The sequence below is a fragment of the Ursus arctos genome, unplaced genomic scaffold, assembly GCF_023065955.2.
Source record: "Ursus arctos isolate Adak ecotype North America unplaced genomic scaffold, UrsArc2.0 scaffold_24, whole genome shotgun sequence".
In the NCBI taxonomy this organism is placed as follows: domain Eukaryota; kingdom Metazoa; phylum Chordata; class Mammalia; order Carnivora; family Ursidae; genus Ursus; species Ursus arctos.
The window spans coordinates 29,591,973-29,607,311 of NW_026622919.1; the positions used below are offsets into that span (position 1 = coordinate 29,591,973).

A 15,339-nucleotide genomic window follows, 5' to 3' on the forward strand; every position below is an offset into this window, starting at 1 on the left:
TTTATTTAGGTTTTCTTTCATCTTACTCATTCGTGTCATGTAGTTTCAAGTATACAAGTTTTGTTTTCATTTTGTTTATTGCTGAGTAAAGTTTTGTAGGTTACAGTACTCTACAAAATGTTCATGTCATCTGCAAATGAAGACTTTCTTTCTTTCTTTCCAGTTAGTTTATGCCTTATTTTTCTTGCCTTGCTACTCTAGCTGGAATGCCCAGTGTAATAGAATAGATAGGAATGGACATCCATGCCTCGTTTCTGATCCTAGGTGGAAGACCTTGGTCTTTAATTGTTAAGTATAATGTTGTCTATAGATTTTTGTGGATTGTCTTTATCAGTTGAGGAAGTTCCCTTATATTCTTGAAAGCTTTTTTTTTTAATGAACCGATGCTGAATAATGTCAAATGCTTCTTTTTCTGCATCTATTAAGGTGACCATGTGATTTTTTTCTTTTATTCTGTTAATGAAGTGAATTACATTGATGAGCGGTTGAATGTTATACTAACCCTGCTTTCCTAGAATAAACTCGACTTGATTGTGATGTATTATCCTTTATGTATATTGCTAGATTATATTTGCTAACATTATGTTGAGCTTTTTTGCTTCTGTGTTCATGAGAGACATTGAGCAATAGCTTTCTTTTCTTGTAATGCCTGTTTTCTGGTTTTGGTATCAGGGCAATGTTAGCCTCAAAAATGAAACCAAATTTTTGGAAGAGTTTTATGTAGAATTGGTATTATTTTTTTTCTTAAATGTCTGGCAGGCTGTAGCATTTAACATTTTTATTAAATACTGTGGGAGAAAAGAAACTATGAGGATGGAAAAAGAAAGTATAAAACTAGAGACTAGCTTTCCCATACAGGGTCTCTTCCAGTCTCCTACATTCTGGTCCTGTACTATGTTGCAGAAACCAACCCACCTTCAATCAACAGATCTGTTTGCCCTTCTCTTTGGAGCTCAGGTCCCCTAAAGCCTCTCTGAAGGAAGAAAAGAAAGGATACATTTATTTCCTTAGAGAAACTCCAAGAGTTTTTTCTTATTAAAATAATGCCTAAAAATTGATTAATAGTGGTATACCCACCCATCCAACGAATACTACTCAGCAATAAAAAGTAAAGAACTACCGATAGATATAACAATTTGGATGAATCTCAAAATAATTCAGCTGAGTTAAAGAAGGCAGATTTTAAAAAAAAAGAGTATATAGTGATTATTCCATTTGCATGAAATTCTAGAAAAGGAAGCCTAATCTGTAGTGTCAGAAAGCAGGAAGCAGTAGTTGCCTGAGAATACTAGGTCTGAAATGAATATCTTTTGAACATCTGTTTCATTCAGGCACTTTGCTAAATAATTCATATGTATTATCTCATTTAAAACTCTAATATTTGTTTTAGACATGACTTTTATAATTGAGATAAGAAATACTGATAATGATAAGGAAATTGAAGCTTAGGGATGATAAATAATTTGCCCAATGTTGTGCAGTTAATAGGTAGAAAAGCCAAACCCAAAGTTAGATCAGCCTGATATCAAAGTCCTAGTATTTTTTTAAGGTTTATTTATTTATTTGAAAGAGAGAACACAAGGGGGAGGGGCAGAGGGAGAGGGAGAGAGAATCTCAAGCAGACTCCATGCTGAGTGCAGAGACTGATGCGGGGGCTCCATCTCATGACCCTGAGATCACGACCTGAGCTGAAATCAAGAGTCACTCGCCCAACCAGATGAGCCACCCGGGCACCCCAGAGTCTCTACTTTTAATACTGTGCTTAAAACCATCATGATTATCTTGAGGTTGAAGAATGAAATAAAATATAACTATGGATCTCAACCTGTTTTAGTAAAAGTGGCTAATAAGGAATGCCCTCTGAAGCGTGATATCCCAGACTTAACAAAAACAATTTCCCCACCAGTTCTCCTGCTAGGATTCTGTATCTATTTTACCCATCAAGTACTTCATTCGGCAGTCAAGTCTCTTTTTCTTCCCCAGTTCAATGTAATACAAAAATGCAGAGAGTACTGTTGCTGTTGTTTTCAGGACACTTTTCTGGGTATTCTAGGGACTACATACTATGTTAGTAAAGTTCCCAACAGGAATGATATGGCACATGAAAACAGTAACCAAGGAAGCTTAATTCATTTTGTACTTCCTTCATTAAATTTATTCCTCAGTATTTTAATCTTCTTAATGCTGATCTTCATGCTATAATAAATAGAATTGTTTTCTTAATTTCATTTTCATGTCATTGTTTTAAATCAGAAAGGAGAATAAAAGAGTTATAAACAAAGAAAGACTTCTATTGTCTTATATTTATATTACCTTTTATGCTACCTCCATAGTTTCCTTAGCAATGTTCTTTCTTTCCTTGTGTGGACTTGAGTCACTGTCTAGTATCTTTTCATTTCAGCCTGAAGGATTCCCTTTAATATTTCGCTTTTTTAGAAAGTGTTACTATTTATTTTTAGAGGTGGCGAGGCAGAGGAGGAGGGAGAAAGAGAATCTCAAGAAGACTCCCACTGAGCAGGGAGCCCAACATGGGGCTCAGTCTCATAATCCTGAGGTCATGACCTGAGCTGAAAGCAAGAATTGGACGCTTAATGACTGAGCCACCCAGTTGCCCCTCCCTTTAATATTTCTTATAGGAAAGGTCTGCTGTCAAATTCTGTGAGTATTTGTTTATCCAGGAATGTCTTAATATCACCTTCATTTTTGAAGCGTTGTTTTGCTGTATAGAGAAAGTCTTATTTAACAGTCTTTCTTTTGGCATTTGGAATAGGTCACCCCACTTCCCTCTGGCCTCTGTGGTTTTCTGGTGAAAAATCAGCTGTAAATCTTTCTGAGAATTCCTTGTATGTAATGAGTTATTTCTTGTTTTCAGGATTTTCTCTTTGTTTTTAGCTTTTGGTGGTTTAATTATGGTGTATCTAGGTGTGAATCCCTATGGATGCATCCAACTTGCTGTTCACTGAGCTTCTTGGATGTGTAGATTAATGCTTCTCATCAGTTTGGGGAAGTTTACCACCATTATTTCTGCAAATATTCTCTCTCCCGCTCCTCCTCCTTCTTAGACTCCTATTATGTGTGTGTTGGTACAGTTGGTAGTGTTCCACACTTCTCTGAGACTGTTCATTTTTCTTCATTTTTTTCTCTTTTTGCTCCTAAAACTGGATAATCTCAGTTGACCTATCTTCAAGTTTGCTGAATCTTCCTTCTTCCTATTTAAATCTGATATTGCATCCCTCTAGTGACTTTTTCATTTCAGTTATATGTTTCAACTTCATAATATCTATTTGGTGCTGGATTTGTTTTATAAATTCTACCTCTTTATTGATATTCTCTTATTTGGTGAGATGTCATTCTCACAATTCTTTATTTCTTTAGATATGGTTTCCTTTAGTATCATATTTAAAGTTTTTGTCTAATAAGTAACATTTGGACTTCTTCAGGGCAATGTTTATTGACTACTTTATTTCCTGTGAATGGGACATATTTTTGTTTGTTTGTTTTGTGCATGGCTCATATTTTTCTTGTTAAAAACTAGGCATCTTAAATAATATAATGTGGCAACTCTAGAAATCAGATTATCCCACCTCCTCAGGGTTTATTGTTTAGTGATTTTTCAGAATTAAATCTGTGAAGTCTGTATTCTTTGTCACTTCATTGCCACTGAAGTCTCTGCTTGGTTAGATTAGTGATCAGCTAACAATTGAACAAAAATTTCCTTAGATGCCTGAAACCAATAAGTCTTCCAGTCTTTACAGAAGAGCTCTGTGCACATGTTGGGGCACACTTTCTATATTTGCCAGGTGGTTGGCAGCCCTGCCTTACCCTTCACTTCCTGCTTGCACACAGCCTCAACATCAGACAGAGATAAGAGCTTAGGACCTTTTCAGGTATTTTATGAGAATGCTCCCAGCTCTGGGCATACATGTGGTCTGCTTGATCCCTGGAAATGTGTCAGAGCTTTTCAAAGTCCTCTGTGGACATCTCATTCCCCAGCATTTCCTTTTAAGCTTTTTGGTTAGTCTATTGTTTGCCCCAACTTTTATCTACCATCTCAGGCAGCTGTGATGACAAAGTGCCTTAGAGGAAAGGGTTATTTGCACTTGGTGAACTCTGAGGCAGGTCAAATAAAGAAAAATCTTGTGAGTGGGGTCTTCCAGGAAACCACCAGTCAGGTCAAATAATGATGATTCTCTCAAAATAGGGTTGTGAAGGAGCTCTGTCACCATCCTGCACCATCCAGTGGCTGCCAGGCTACTGTTTTTTATCATGAATATACATTGATGGTCTTCAAGGCTACCACAGAGCTGGGGAAGACAGGAACTGAGCAAATTAAAAATGCCACAAGGCTCACTGTTCTTACCTAATCAGCTACTTTCCTCAAATAAACACTTCTTTGATTGCTGCAAACCTTTGGTTAATTTCCAGTGTTCTGAGAAAGTTAATTTTTACAATTCCTGCTAGTGTTCTTATTGCTTTTATGGATGAGAGGATTTTTGGAGGTCATTACTTTGCCATTCCCACTGTCATACTATTCTTTTATTTTCAATCTCTCTGTGAAATGTTTATTTAGGTACACCACTTGTAATCTCAGTCAGAAGGGCACCTGGGTGGCTCAGCCAGTTAAGTGTCTGACTCTTGATTTCAGCTCAGGTCTTCATCTCAGGATTGTGAGTTCAAGCCCCATGTTGAGCTTCATGCTGGGCATGGAGCCTACTTTAAAAAAAAAAAAAATCTCAGTTGGAAGGTTTTGTCTTTTATTAAGAAATTAAACCATGTGGGTATATTGTGCTCACAGGTATATTCAGTCTTATCCTTACTACTTCAGTTTACATGTCTATTTATTATGTTTTCTTATTTTTTATTTTTCCCTAGGCTTATCTTTATTCTTTTCTTTCCATTAGTAGTTTGAAGTTCAATTTTCTGTTTTTCTATAAGTTACTGTAAACATCCACTTAAAAATATCTAAGCTTATATTTTTCTATCAAAATAAAACTAAATAGTATAATAAGTACATAAAGTCATATCTTAAAACAATGTTTAAAACAAAGAAGAAAACTATTTAAATTATTACACTGTACTTTAGTGTCTCTGGTTTGAGAAGAAAATTGAGGTAATCTTAACAATTGCTTCTATTTATTGAGTGACTGTTAGCATTAAACAGGATGCATGCTTTCATTTGTTAATTCATTTAATCTTCACAACTCTGTAAGAACTCTTGTTGTATATGGAGAAACGAACTCTGAGATTTTAATTAAAGTTCCTACAGTCACATAGATTATAGATAACAATATCATGATCCAAGCTTGGGTCTGCCAAATTCCAGAGCCAAAGCTACACTGCTTCTCAAAGGCTTGCCCCTTTCTGTAAGGGTAAAAATTTAAGAGTACAGTTAGTTGGGAGGGGTATACATGTTTACGAGAACAAATAATACAAAGTGTCTTTCTCAATATCTTTCATCAGACAGAATTTTAAATATAGAGGGGGGAAAAGAAAATATAATGATAGATGAAATCTAAAAGAATAGAAACATGCTGAAAGATGGCCAGGAAGGAAGGGACAGCTGGGGCAGTATGAAAAGGAAGTCAAAGAGACAGAGAAAGTCAACCTATTTTGACTGAAGGGAACAGATGGGAGATGAGCAAAGACAAAAGGGGCCATGTGGGTAGGTGTCATCAGTTAGAGGGCAAGTAACTGGAATTTGATCAATCGACAAGAATTTATTTACTGGACTCCTGGGCACTGTGTGAGATACAAAAGAATGTAGAGTTATTTTGGGAATGATAATGATGTAGACAAGACAGATGGCTTGAACTGGGGCATTAACGCTGAAGGAAAAGGCTAGAGACAGAAGGCAGAAAGAAAGAGGTTAAGGCAATCTCCATGCGAGCCAGCTTGCATATCAATCTGGAATTTTTGTTGGAACAGTAAGATATAGAGGAAATGCTGTGCTTGCTATTGAATCAAAGTTAAAGGATCTGTAGATGAAACGAGAAAGATGCAAATCACCTACTCCCTCTATTTTTGCTTTTGTATAAATTAAAAGATTATTAAAGATGAAAACACACCCATACGTACATACACACTACAGGTAGTGCTTTAAATCATCCTCCCAAATGTAAATATGACCATTTAGCTAAGACCAGGTGGGGCCTGATACATGTGACTAAAATTGAGTAGATCTGACAACCTCGGAAAGTACTAGGAAGTCTTTTGTGTTGGAAGAGATTGCAAGCAAGACTTAAAGACATCCAACAATGTAATGAGGATAGCTCTCCTTTTGTTAAAGTGAAAGTAAGTCAAGGTTAGTTGGCGCCAGCGGATATGGAACCCAATTCAGAAGCATGAGGAGGAAATGAGCTTTCTGAGTAGTTCCTTCGCATGTCACTTTCCGTAGACTCTCATATGAGCATTCATTTATTCTAAAGTATTTGTTGAACATCTTCTGTAACAAAAATGATAGCTGCCATGAGTTTTTCCTATATTCTGAGCTCTTTACATGCATTATCTCATCAAGTCTTCATAACTGTAATGTGGTGTTAGTGTTATCCCTATTTTATAAATGATAAAAGTAAGATTCAGATATGTTAAGTAACTCACCCAAGGCCACATAGTCAGTAGCTGGAAGAGGAGCAATTCATAGCTTAATCTGTATTATATTTCTTGCACTTTGAGGCAGGGATATTTTAGTTATAAAAATTAATACTTGGTGGGCACCTGGGTGGCACAGCGGTTAAGCGTCTGCCTTCGGCTCAGGGCGTGATCCCGGCATGATGGGATCGAGCCCCACATCAGGCTCTTCTGCTATGAGCCTGCTTCTTCCTCTCCCACTCCCCCTGCTTGTGTTCCCTCTCTCGCTGGCTGTCTCTATCTCTGTCAAATAAATAAATAAAATCTTTAAAAAAAAAATTAATACTTGGCAGTCCTTGTTCTTGAGACGCGTACAGACTAGCTAGGAGACAGAAAGCCAAGTAGCTGTAATACAATAAAATATTTTCTGTAAGAGGCATATACTTAGTGAGTAAAGAAATACACAAATTTGCCTGTGGCTGTCAGAGACCACTTGAGCATAGACTTTAAGGATCAGCAATTGTTTCCTAAGTGATGAAGGCACAGATGGAATTCCAGTACAGGCAAAAGCAGTTCAAACAAGCACCCAGAGATAGGAAAGAGTTTGAACTATTTAGGAAACCCTAAGGAGATCAGAAAGACTGAAACATAAAACATAGAGGAGCAGTGAGATGAGGCCGGAGAGGCATGCACCTGTATGTGAGGCTAAACAACTTCTAATTTATCCTGTAGAAACTGGGGAAGTTTTGAAGTCAATCCTGTGAAGATGTGGGTTAATAAAAGAGGTTCTACATGATATTGTATCATGGGGTCCATAAGACTATGAAAAGTCAAGGACTGGAGTTGACCTCTGAGGGCCACAGCTAAAAAGTGTTGGCTGCATTTCAAATGGAAGACTCCATTGGAGATTCGAGGGGAGGTGGTGGGAAGGTAACAGCCTGTTCCAGAGAGACCTGGTCCCAGTGTACCAGAGGCTCCCCCAGGGTGGAGACACTTGGCACATAACAGCCAGTTATTTCATTCATGCATTTGCTCATCCAACACACAGATGCATGCCAGACAGCCATCGCCTCAGTAGCATCAATATTTCAGTAGCAATACCCAACCTAATGGTGGATGGCTTTTGAAATGGCATGGCTGATCTCCTGGAAATTGACTCTAAGGATGACATTGGTAAGGACCTGTTTAGAGATGTGTGAAACAGCAGTCAAGTACAACTTGGAGAATGCCAGTAGTGAGTGCCCTGGAGGACACTTTCTGGGGTATCTGGGGTGAGCAGGGATGGACCTGTGGGTACAAATCCCCCAAACTTCTGGGCACTGAGGTAGCTCACCAAATCTCATACAAGAGGCACAATTTAGCACCTCAAGAAAAGGGGTATCTACAGAGAACAACCACACCCAACGGAGGACAGCATCTAAAAGTAGGTAGGTAGAAAGATCCCAATTACATATACCCAAGGGGAACTGAACAGAACCCCTGGGTTATAGATTTGAGACACTTCCTCCCAATGGGATAGAGACCAAAAGCCTTGAGTAGAGGCTCAGTGTCATATATATGTTTGCATGTGAATGTATATGTTTAGGTAGTAAATGGATGTTGTCATTTCATTCTTGCCCCCAATTAGCTGTGTGGCTGTAAACAAGCTGCTTTCCTCTCTGGGTTTCAGCTTTCTTGTCTAGAACATGAAAAAGCTGGACCTCTTCTCCAAGATCCCTTCCAGCTACAGTATTTTATTAGGATTCCAGATGGTTCCTGGAGATGATTAAATTCTTTGTCAACTTATAATTATCTTGTGTAAATGATACAACATCAGATTTTCCTCCTCTTAGGAACTGTCGTGTGAAAATGACCCAACAAATGCAGAATCTACATCTTTCTCAGTCGAAGAAACATAGTGCCCCATCGTCTCCCAATGCCGCCAAACGCCTGTACAGAAACCTCTCTGAGAAACTGAAAGGGAGCCACTCTTCATTTGATGAGGCCTATTTTCGAATAAGAACAGACCGGCTGAGCCTCAGAAAGACCTCAGTGGTAATAACGCTCTTTTTATTCTTGTCTCTGCTTGATTGGTGCAGTTGTGTTTGGGTTTGAAGAGATTCTAAGATGTTCCACATTTACTTCGGAACCTGCATTTGCAGTTTTATAAATGCTGAGAGTTCGGGAAGGCAGGAACTGCACACGTCTGTGCTGTGAACTGAAACTTGAGTGAGTCTGAGCATTTCCCTTTCTTTTTCTTAGTTTCTTGCCCTTTCTTTTCTCTTAGTTTTTCTTTCTCTAATTTATCAAAGAAACAACAACAACAAAATGGCAGTTTGACAAATAGGGAGCATGAGTTAAATAGGCTTTCTGAGAGCTCCAGTGTTCATTCAGATATCAAATGAACAATGACCATTTCATTTACTTATTTATAATGTATGGCCCATATGCTTTTCCAGAGGCATTCAGAACAGAATCTAGGCCAAAAAAAAAGTGTATGTATTAAATAGTGGGAAATAAAGTGATAGAGATATTTGAGGGAGAGAGTGAGCAAGGAAGGAAGGCAGGAAGGAGTGAAAAAAGAAAACTAGAGAATCATGGGGTTGGAAAGAGAACTAGATATATTAAAATCCTAGGCAAATATAGTACCTAAAACTTACCATGATATTTGTCTCTGAGCTCCTACTCAGTCAAAGCAGAAAGGGAAGCCCAGTTGGTTATGGCATCCCATTAGCTGATAACTGAAAGTATATCATTCTACCAGAAGAAATGAGTGTTTTCCTGTTCCTGAGTCCTCTGGCCTTTGTAAGATGCCACAGGGAATTGTGTTGTAGAGAAGGAAGGTCAGTATTGGTGATGTTACAGACATTGTCATAGAGTAGTTTCTGATACCGACCCTTGGTAAAAGCTGAGGGCATATTATTACTATGCTTGGCAAGGGCATTTCTGCAGGGGGTAATGGCACCACTTGTTTGAGGTTAACACAGAAATGAGCCCTAGCTTTTCCAGAGAGAAGCATGCTAGGGTTTGCCAACAAAAGCATGGAGGAGGAAATGACTAAAGAGTGAGAGCAAATATGGCACATGAGAAATTAGGCATACTAAGAATCACAGACAAATACACAACTGCGGACAGGCAGCACGCTAACTTTGTTCTCTCTGTTTTCTCATTTGTTGTCTCATTTCAAGCTCATCTTCTGGGAGGGCTTGGTTGTGGCTAAGTTACGGCCTCAGTAGCAGAGGCTCTTCCATTTGGCAGACTGTAGACAAAACACTTCTCCATTCAGCAGACTGTCCTGTAGCAAAGAGAGCTGCATACCAAAAATAGTTCTATCCCTTGGGACCCCATTGTCAAAACATGTATTTGCATAATAACGCTGTGTTTCCCTCAAGTTTCAATCATGTGTCATGTGCTCCGTTAGGCCGACCTGCAGCCTTCGATGGAGATAATTGATTTTTGGTGATACTGAAAATAAACCGTGCCAACCTAAATATTTATATTTGATCGCTGAAGACATTGGACAGTTTAATCAGGCAAGCCCTGTGCTATGTCAGGACCAATGATATTTCAACATTTTTAAAGAGCAAACAATTCCTAGAGAAGATACCAAATAGATGTGTAAATAGCATATGTGTTGCTCGTCTCCCATGAGCTGCAGAAATACATATTTGAGAGAATTCCAGAGCTTTTCTCATTTGTTTACTATTAATCTCTGATAGAGCTTTTCAATGTAAACCTATTGTCTAGCTATTATTTTTCTGTAGGGGATTTGTATCCTATGGATATTCAACTTTTAGCCCTCTCAGCACGGTTGGCCAGCCAGCCACTCAAACCCTCACTGGACACCACCTCTTGAGCCCTCCCTTGAGGGCTCAGAAATGCCGGGTGTTCAGTGGTTGGGGCTTTGGGCTGAGAAGGTGCAGAGGTTAGTACAAAGGAGTCTTGGAGCTGGGGAGCTAGCCTGAAGGCAGTGAGAGCTATTCAAGAGTTGCAGAAAGGAAGGGGTATGTAACATCGTCAACTCTAGAGGGATTATTCTTGTGCCAGTATGGAGTATGGGCTGGAGGACACTAGGACCAGCAACGGGCAGGTCACTGCCATCGTCCAGGCAAGGGATGACAATGGTCTGGGTCTGAGTGATAGTAGGGACATGGCGATGGGGAAGGGAGGGGAAGAGTCGGAGGGAAAGTGTGCTCTCAGTTCCAAGCCAGTCATCATTTCAGCAACCTGTGCTGCGTTATCTATGCCAGATTTTCCTGAAATGTGTTCTGCAGAACACTATTCCAGGGGCAATGAAAACAAATGTAATAAAAAAAATATTCTGTGAACAAATATTTAAAACAGGTCATATTTCCCATCTATTGGAGAGTCATAACTGCATGTTAGAATTATTAAAGGCTCAGAGAGGTCTTACAGCAAAATAATGTGATAACCCAGCTTAATCCAGTGTGTACCAAATTTATATGACTGCATGCTCCATTCTTCATAGAACACCTCGTAATGACCTAGCAGACAGTGTTGCACAAAATACTGGTTTGAGGAAAGCTGATGTTTGCTCTTATCGGTAGACCAGCCATGCTATACTGTATGGTCTCAGTGCATCTAAATGTGCGGATCCATTCATGCTCATTAGAAGGATGGAGGGAGGGTCCAGCTGTGTTTAACAAGTCATGTGTGTTGGGATAAATTGCAGTTATAAGTGGGGATGCCGTCACTGACGTCAGAACAAGTAAGCCACAGAGGCCAGCTGGCGGATGAAAGTGTGCTCACCTACCTGTGTTCTTGCCCTCCAGAACTTCCAGGGCAATGACGCCATGTTCGAAGCAGTCGAACAACAGGACCTAGATGCTGTGAAGACCCTCCTGTGTCAGTACACACCGGAAGAGCTAGATCTCAACACACCTAACAGCGAGGGGCTGACGCCTCTGGATATCGCCATCATGACCAACAATGTGCCCATTGCCAGGATTCTTCTGAGGACAGGGGCCCGAGAAAGTCCACACTGTAAGTAAACCTGGGAATAAAAACATGTACTGTTAAGACTAGACCCAGCTTCCTGCCACCAAAATAGCCATTGCTGACATCGAGAGCAGGAAGAGTTGATGAAGACAGGCTCCGAATTCCTTTACATGTTTTCATGGACTTTCACACAAATAGCGATAGTGTTTAACCAGTCTAGGCATCTAGTTACATTACAAACAGAATGCACTGAGTGGAATTGAAAAGGAACCTGGAAAGAACTTCCTCCTAAGAATTTAACCCAAGTTATAAAATATGTGAAACACGGCGAGCGAGGCTGTAGAGTAGGAAGCAGACACAGAAAGCGTGTAAGTACGCATGTGCTAGTGTCTCGTGTCCACAGGGAATATGGTGGCTTCGTTCAGTCACTCATTCATTCAACAAACACTGAGGACAGGGCTCTGTTCTAGGTACCAGGTATGCCACGGTGAGCAAGACAGAGTCCCTATTGTCATAGAACTTAGATGCTAGTGGAGGAAACTTCCAATAAGCAAATTATAGGCTCGAGTAGTGATGAATGCTATGAAGATAATAAAGTGAGTGGCTAGAGATTGATAGAGTGGGGACTATTCTAAATAGGGTTGGGCAAGAAAAGCTTCTCTGATGCAGCGACATTTGAGCCTGGTCCTATGCGATATCAAGGAATGAGCCATGAGGAGATGTGGGGTCAAATTCTAGGCAGAGTGAACAGCAGATAGAAAGGTGTCGAGCAAGGCAGGAATGAGATTGCCATGTTCGAAGAACAAGGCCAGTGTGGCCACAGCACATCAACGGGGGGAGAGGGATCACCGAGGAAGATCGTTCGGCTCTTGCAGGCTATGGCAGATGCTCACTTTGATTATAAATGGGGGGGGACAGAGGGCAGCCGAAGCAGACGAATGACATATTCTGCCTCACGTTTTAAAAGATCGCTACCGTGCTCCGTGGGGAAGAGACAGTGGTGGGCAACTGTGCAACTGGGAAGACCAGTCAGGAGGCCAGGAGACAGACGCAGTGGCTTGGACTGGCACAGTGGTGACGCTGATAGTGAGCAGGGCGTGGAATTCTGGATGGATCTTTGAACAGCTTTATTGAGCTATAATTCCCATGCATGTAATGCATCCGTTTCACGTGTACATTTCAGCGGGTTTGGTATATGCACCCTGTCTGACCGTGACCACGATCGGTTTTAGAGCATTCTCATCACTCATACCCTCTCACTCCCCAGCCACCCCTGCACTCTTCCCAGCCCTCGGCAGACACTAATCTACTCCCTCTTCCTATAGATTTGCCCATGCAGGACATGTCATGTAAGTGGAATCCTGTAATGTGTGGTCTTTCGGGACTGGCTTCTTTCTGGATATATTCTGAAGTAGAGCTGATAGTACTTTGCCAAAGGGAGCTGCTCGGGGGCCAGTGGCAGAGCTGGCCCAGGAGTGGACGGGACAAAGTCGTGGAGCCCTCAGCTAGCGCCAGGCACTATTCTGAGCACTTTACATGCATTCACTCCTTTAAGCCTCATGGCAACATTCTGAGGTAGGCACTCGCATTCCCCTTGGTGCAAACTCTGTGACCCAATGACCACAATGGCTCTGAGCCACAGTTTTTATGTTTCCTAAAAGAAAAAAGTAAACTCATCAAACTGTTACTTTCACTAATACTGATTCACTTACTTCCAAGTGGTGAGACCCAGAAGGCTGAAAGAGAAGCAAGCAAATATGTAATTAGAGGCCACATCTCTGCTCCTAAATTTCATAAACCCCCACCACCCAAAGACTAGGTACAGAGCCTGATCCTTGTATCAGAAAACTCTTTATTTTAAAAATGCTGAGCTCACCACATCCATGTCAAACAGAGTAAGGATTTGGGTTCAGTAGGATTGGGGCTTTTCGGTAAGAGCTCCATCGTCAAAGTGCCACTTCTTTCAAGTGGAATGGGAGGCTCGGAGGGGTGGGCAAATAGAGATGGAAGAAACCGAAAAGTCGTTTTTGCTGCCTTCCAACTTACGTTGCAATAGTGTCTGTCCCAAAGATCCAGCGAGAGCGCGGTGGAGAATCAGAGGGTCTGAACACAGAGAATGCAGACTGAGCCCCATTCTACAGGAACAAGGAAAGCATTCATCCAGACGTTGCCTGCACTGGGCTGGATGAAACATTAGTCCCACTTACCTGAGAAGCTACAAAGAATTCTGCATTTTCCATGAAACCAGTGAGACTCCCAATCCCCCCCAAGTCCCCTTGTGCATAATTAAATCTCCATAAAAGAATGCACGTCCTGAATATCGAGTTAAACCAAAAGCGAATTCATTCAAAAGGTCCCTGGTTCTTCTCATTCCCTCTGGCATGATAACCACAGTCATCATGACAACTTGTAAAGGAAGGTGAGCAAGAAACCCAGGTTTTAGCCTTCAGGAAATACGACACCTAAGTCACCTTGGCCACCCAAGAAGTCAAAGAGCGTATACCCAGTATAGACTCCCACATGTGCAAAGGTGGCAAGGGAGTATTGGTTGAGTAGCTGTGAAGCATTATCTCTGGTTTTCACAGTAGCACAGATTCTGCAAGGTTAAGTGACTAACCAAAGGTCACACATCTGGCAAGTGAATAGGGATGTCAAGGACTCAAACCCAGGTCTGTGGGACACCCATGCCTGGGGTCATCCGTCTATGCAAACTGACTGCCTTACCAGATAATCAATACGGAGGGCCGTGGCCGCCGGGCCTTGCATCTTTCCCTTTGTGCCATTTGCTAAAATCCTATGGTGTTTTTCTTTGTTCTGTCCTACACGCTAAGGTGCCATGCCTGTTGAAGAGAGGTGTGATAGAAAAGCACAAGCTGTTTTCAGGGATTTCTAATTCACTTTATATATCAAGTACAAAAGGAAGAGAATTGCTTCTGTGCATGAGTGTGAGCGAGCCCAGGAGAAAAACCATGGTCCGCCAGCCAGAGCCAGATAAGCAAACACCCGCTGCAAATCGTTCCCCAGAAGTTGCAGCGGCAGGATATAAGAGAAGAAAAATAACGATGAGGCCTTAAGCTGGTAGAGCATTTCACATTGTGAAAATCCTTGTGCTTGCATCACCTCATTTGGTCCTCACACTGGCCTGCGAGATGGGAGTCCGTTTCCTCATTCTGATCAATGAGGAGACTGGAATAAGAAAAGTCAGATAATTCACCCAATGCTGCAAAACCAGGAAGTGGTAGAACTATGACTGGAACCCAGATCCTCTCTATTAAATGCTTTGGTACTTGTGTAAAAGCATTCACCGTCGCACCTCGTTCTTTCCTTCCCTGACCCTGCGTCGCTTCCTCTTCTGATGCCAGTCAAGTATCTCAAAACAGTGAGCACCGTTTCTAATAGGGTGACTTTTCTGTCTTCCTTTACCTGGGTGTTCCCTTCTGAAAACCAGCCCAGTACTCTTTCCACTCTGCCAACCAGGAATCCCAGCACAACTCAGAAGCAAGTCCTCTGTGATGTGCCCCGATTCGTCGCAGGAATCACAAAGACACAGATGAGTTTAGGGACTTAACTCTAAACCTGTGGTCAGGAGTGTCTTCCAGTTTTTAGCCCGCAAATCACAATGCTGTATCGAGGTGTTCCTTACAAACACGGCTTGAAACTCAACCAGGTACTCTCACTTATAGGGAAAGTCCCAGAAGTGGCCACCAAACTTGCACACGGCCCCAAGGTTAAATACATGCACAGCCCCGCCTGCTCATTAGATCCATCTACTGTCTTTATTCAGCGACTTTTTCTGTTCTTCGCACCTTTAGGCAAGCAGCAAAGTAATACTCA

At 41.2% G+C, this 15,339-nt stretch overlaps 1 protein-coding gene across 1 annotated transcript in view; it reads left to right on the forward strand.

Annotated features, from left to right (window-relative positions):
- ANKFN1 (ankyrin repeat and fibronectin type III domain containing 1) overlaps positions 1-15,339 on the forward strand; it is a 376,358-nt gene that overhangs the window by 235,308 nt on the left and 125,711 nt on the right. The window contains exons 4-5 of the mRNA XM_026517400.4: positions 8,400-8,601; positions 11,340-11,550. Coding sequence (XP_026373185.2) covers positions 8,416-8,601; positions 11,340-11,550 — 397 coding nt within the window. The 5' untranslated portion in view covers positions 8,400-8,415. The remainder of the gene's footprint in view (positions 1-8,399; positions 8,602-11,339; positions 11,551-15,339) is intronic.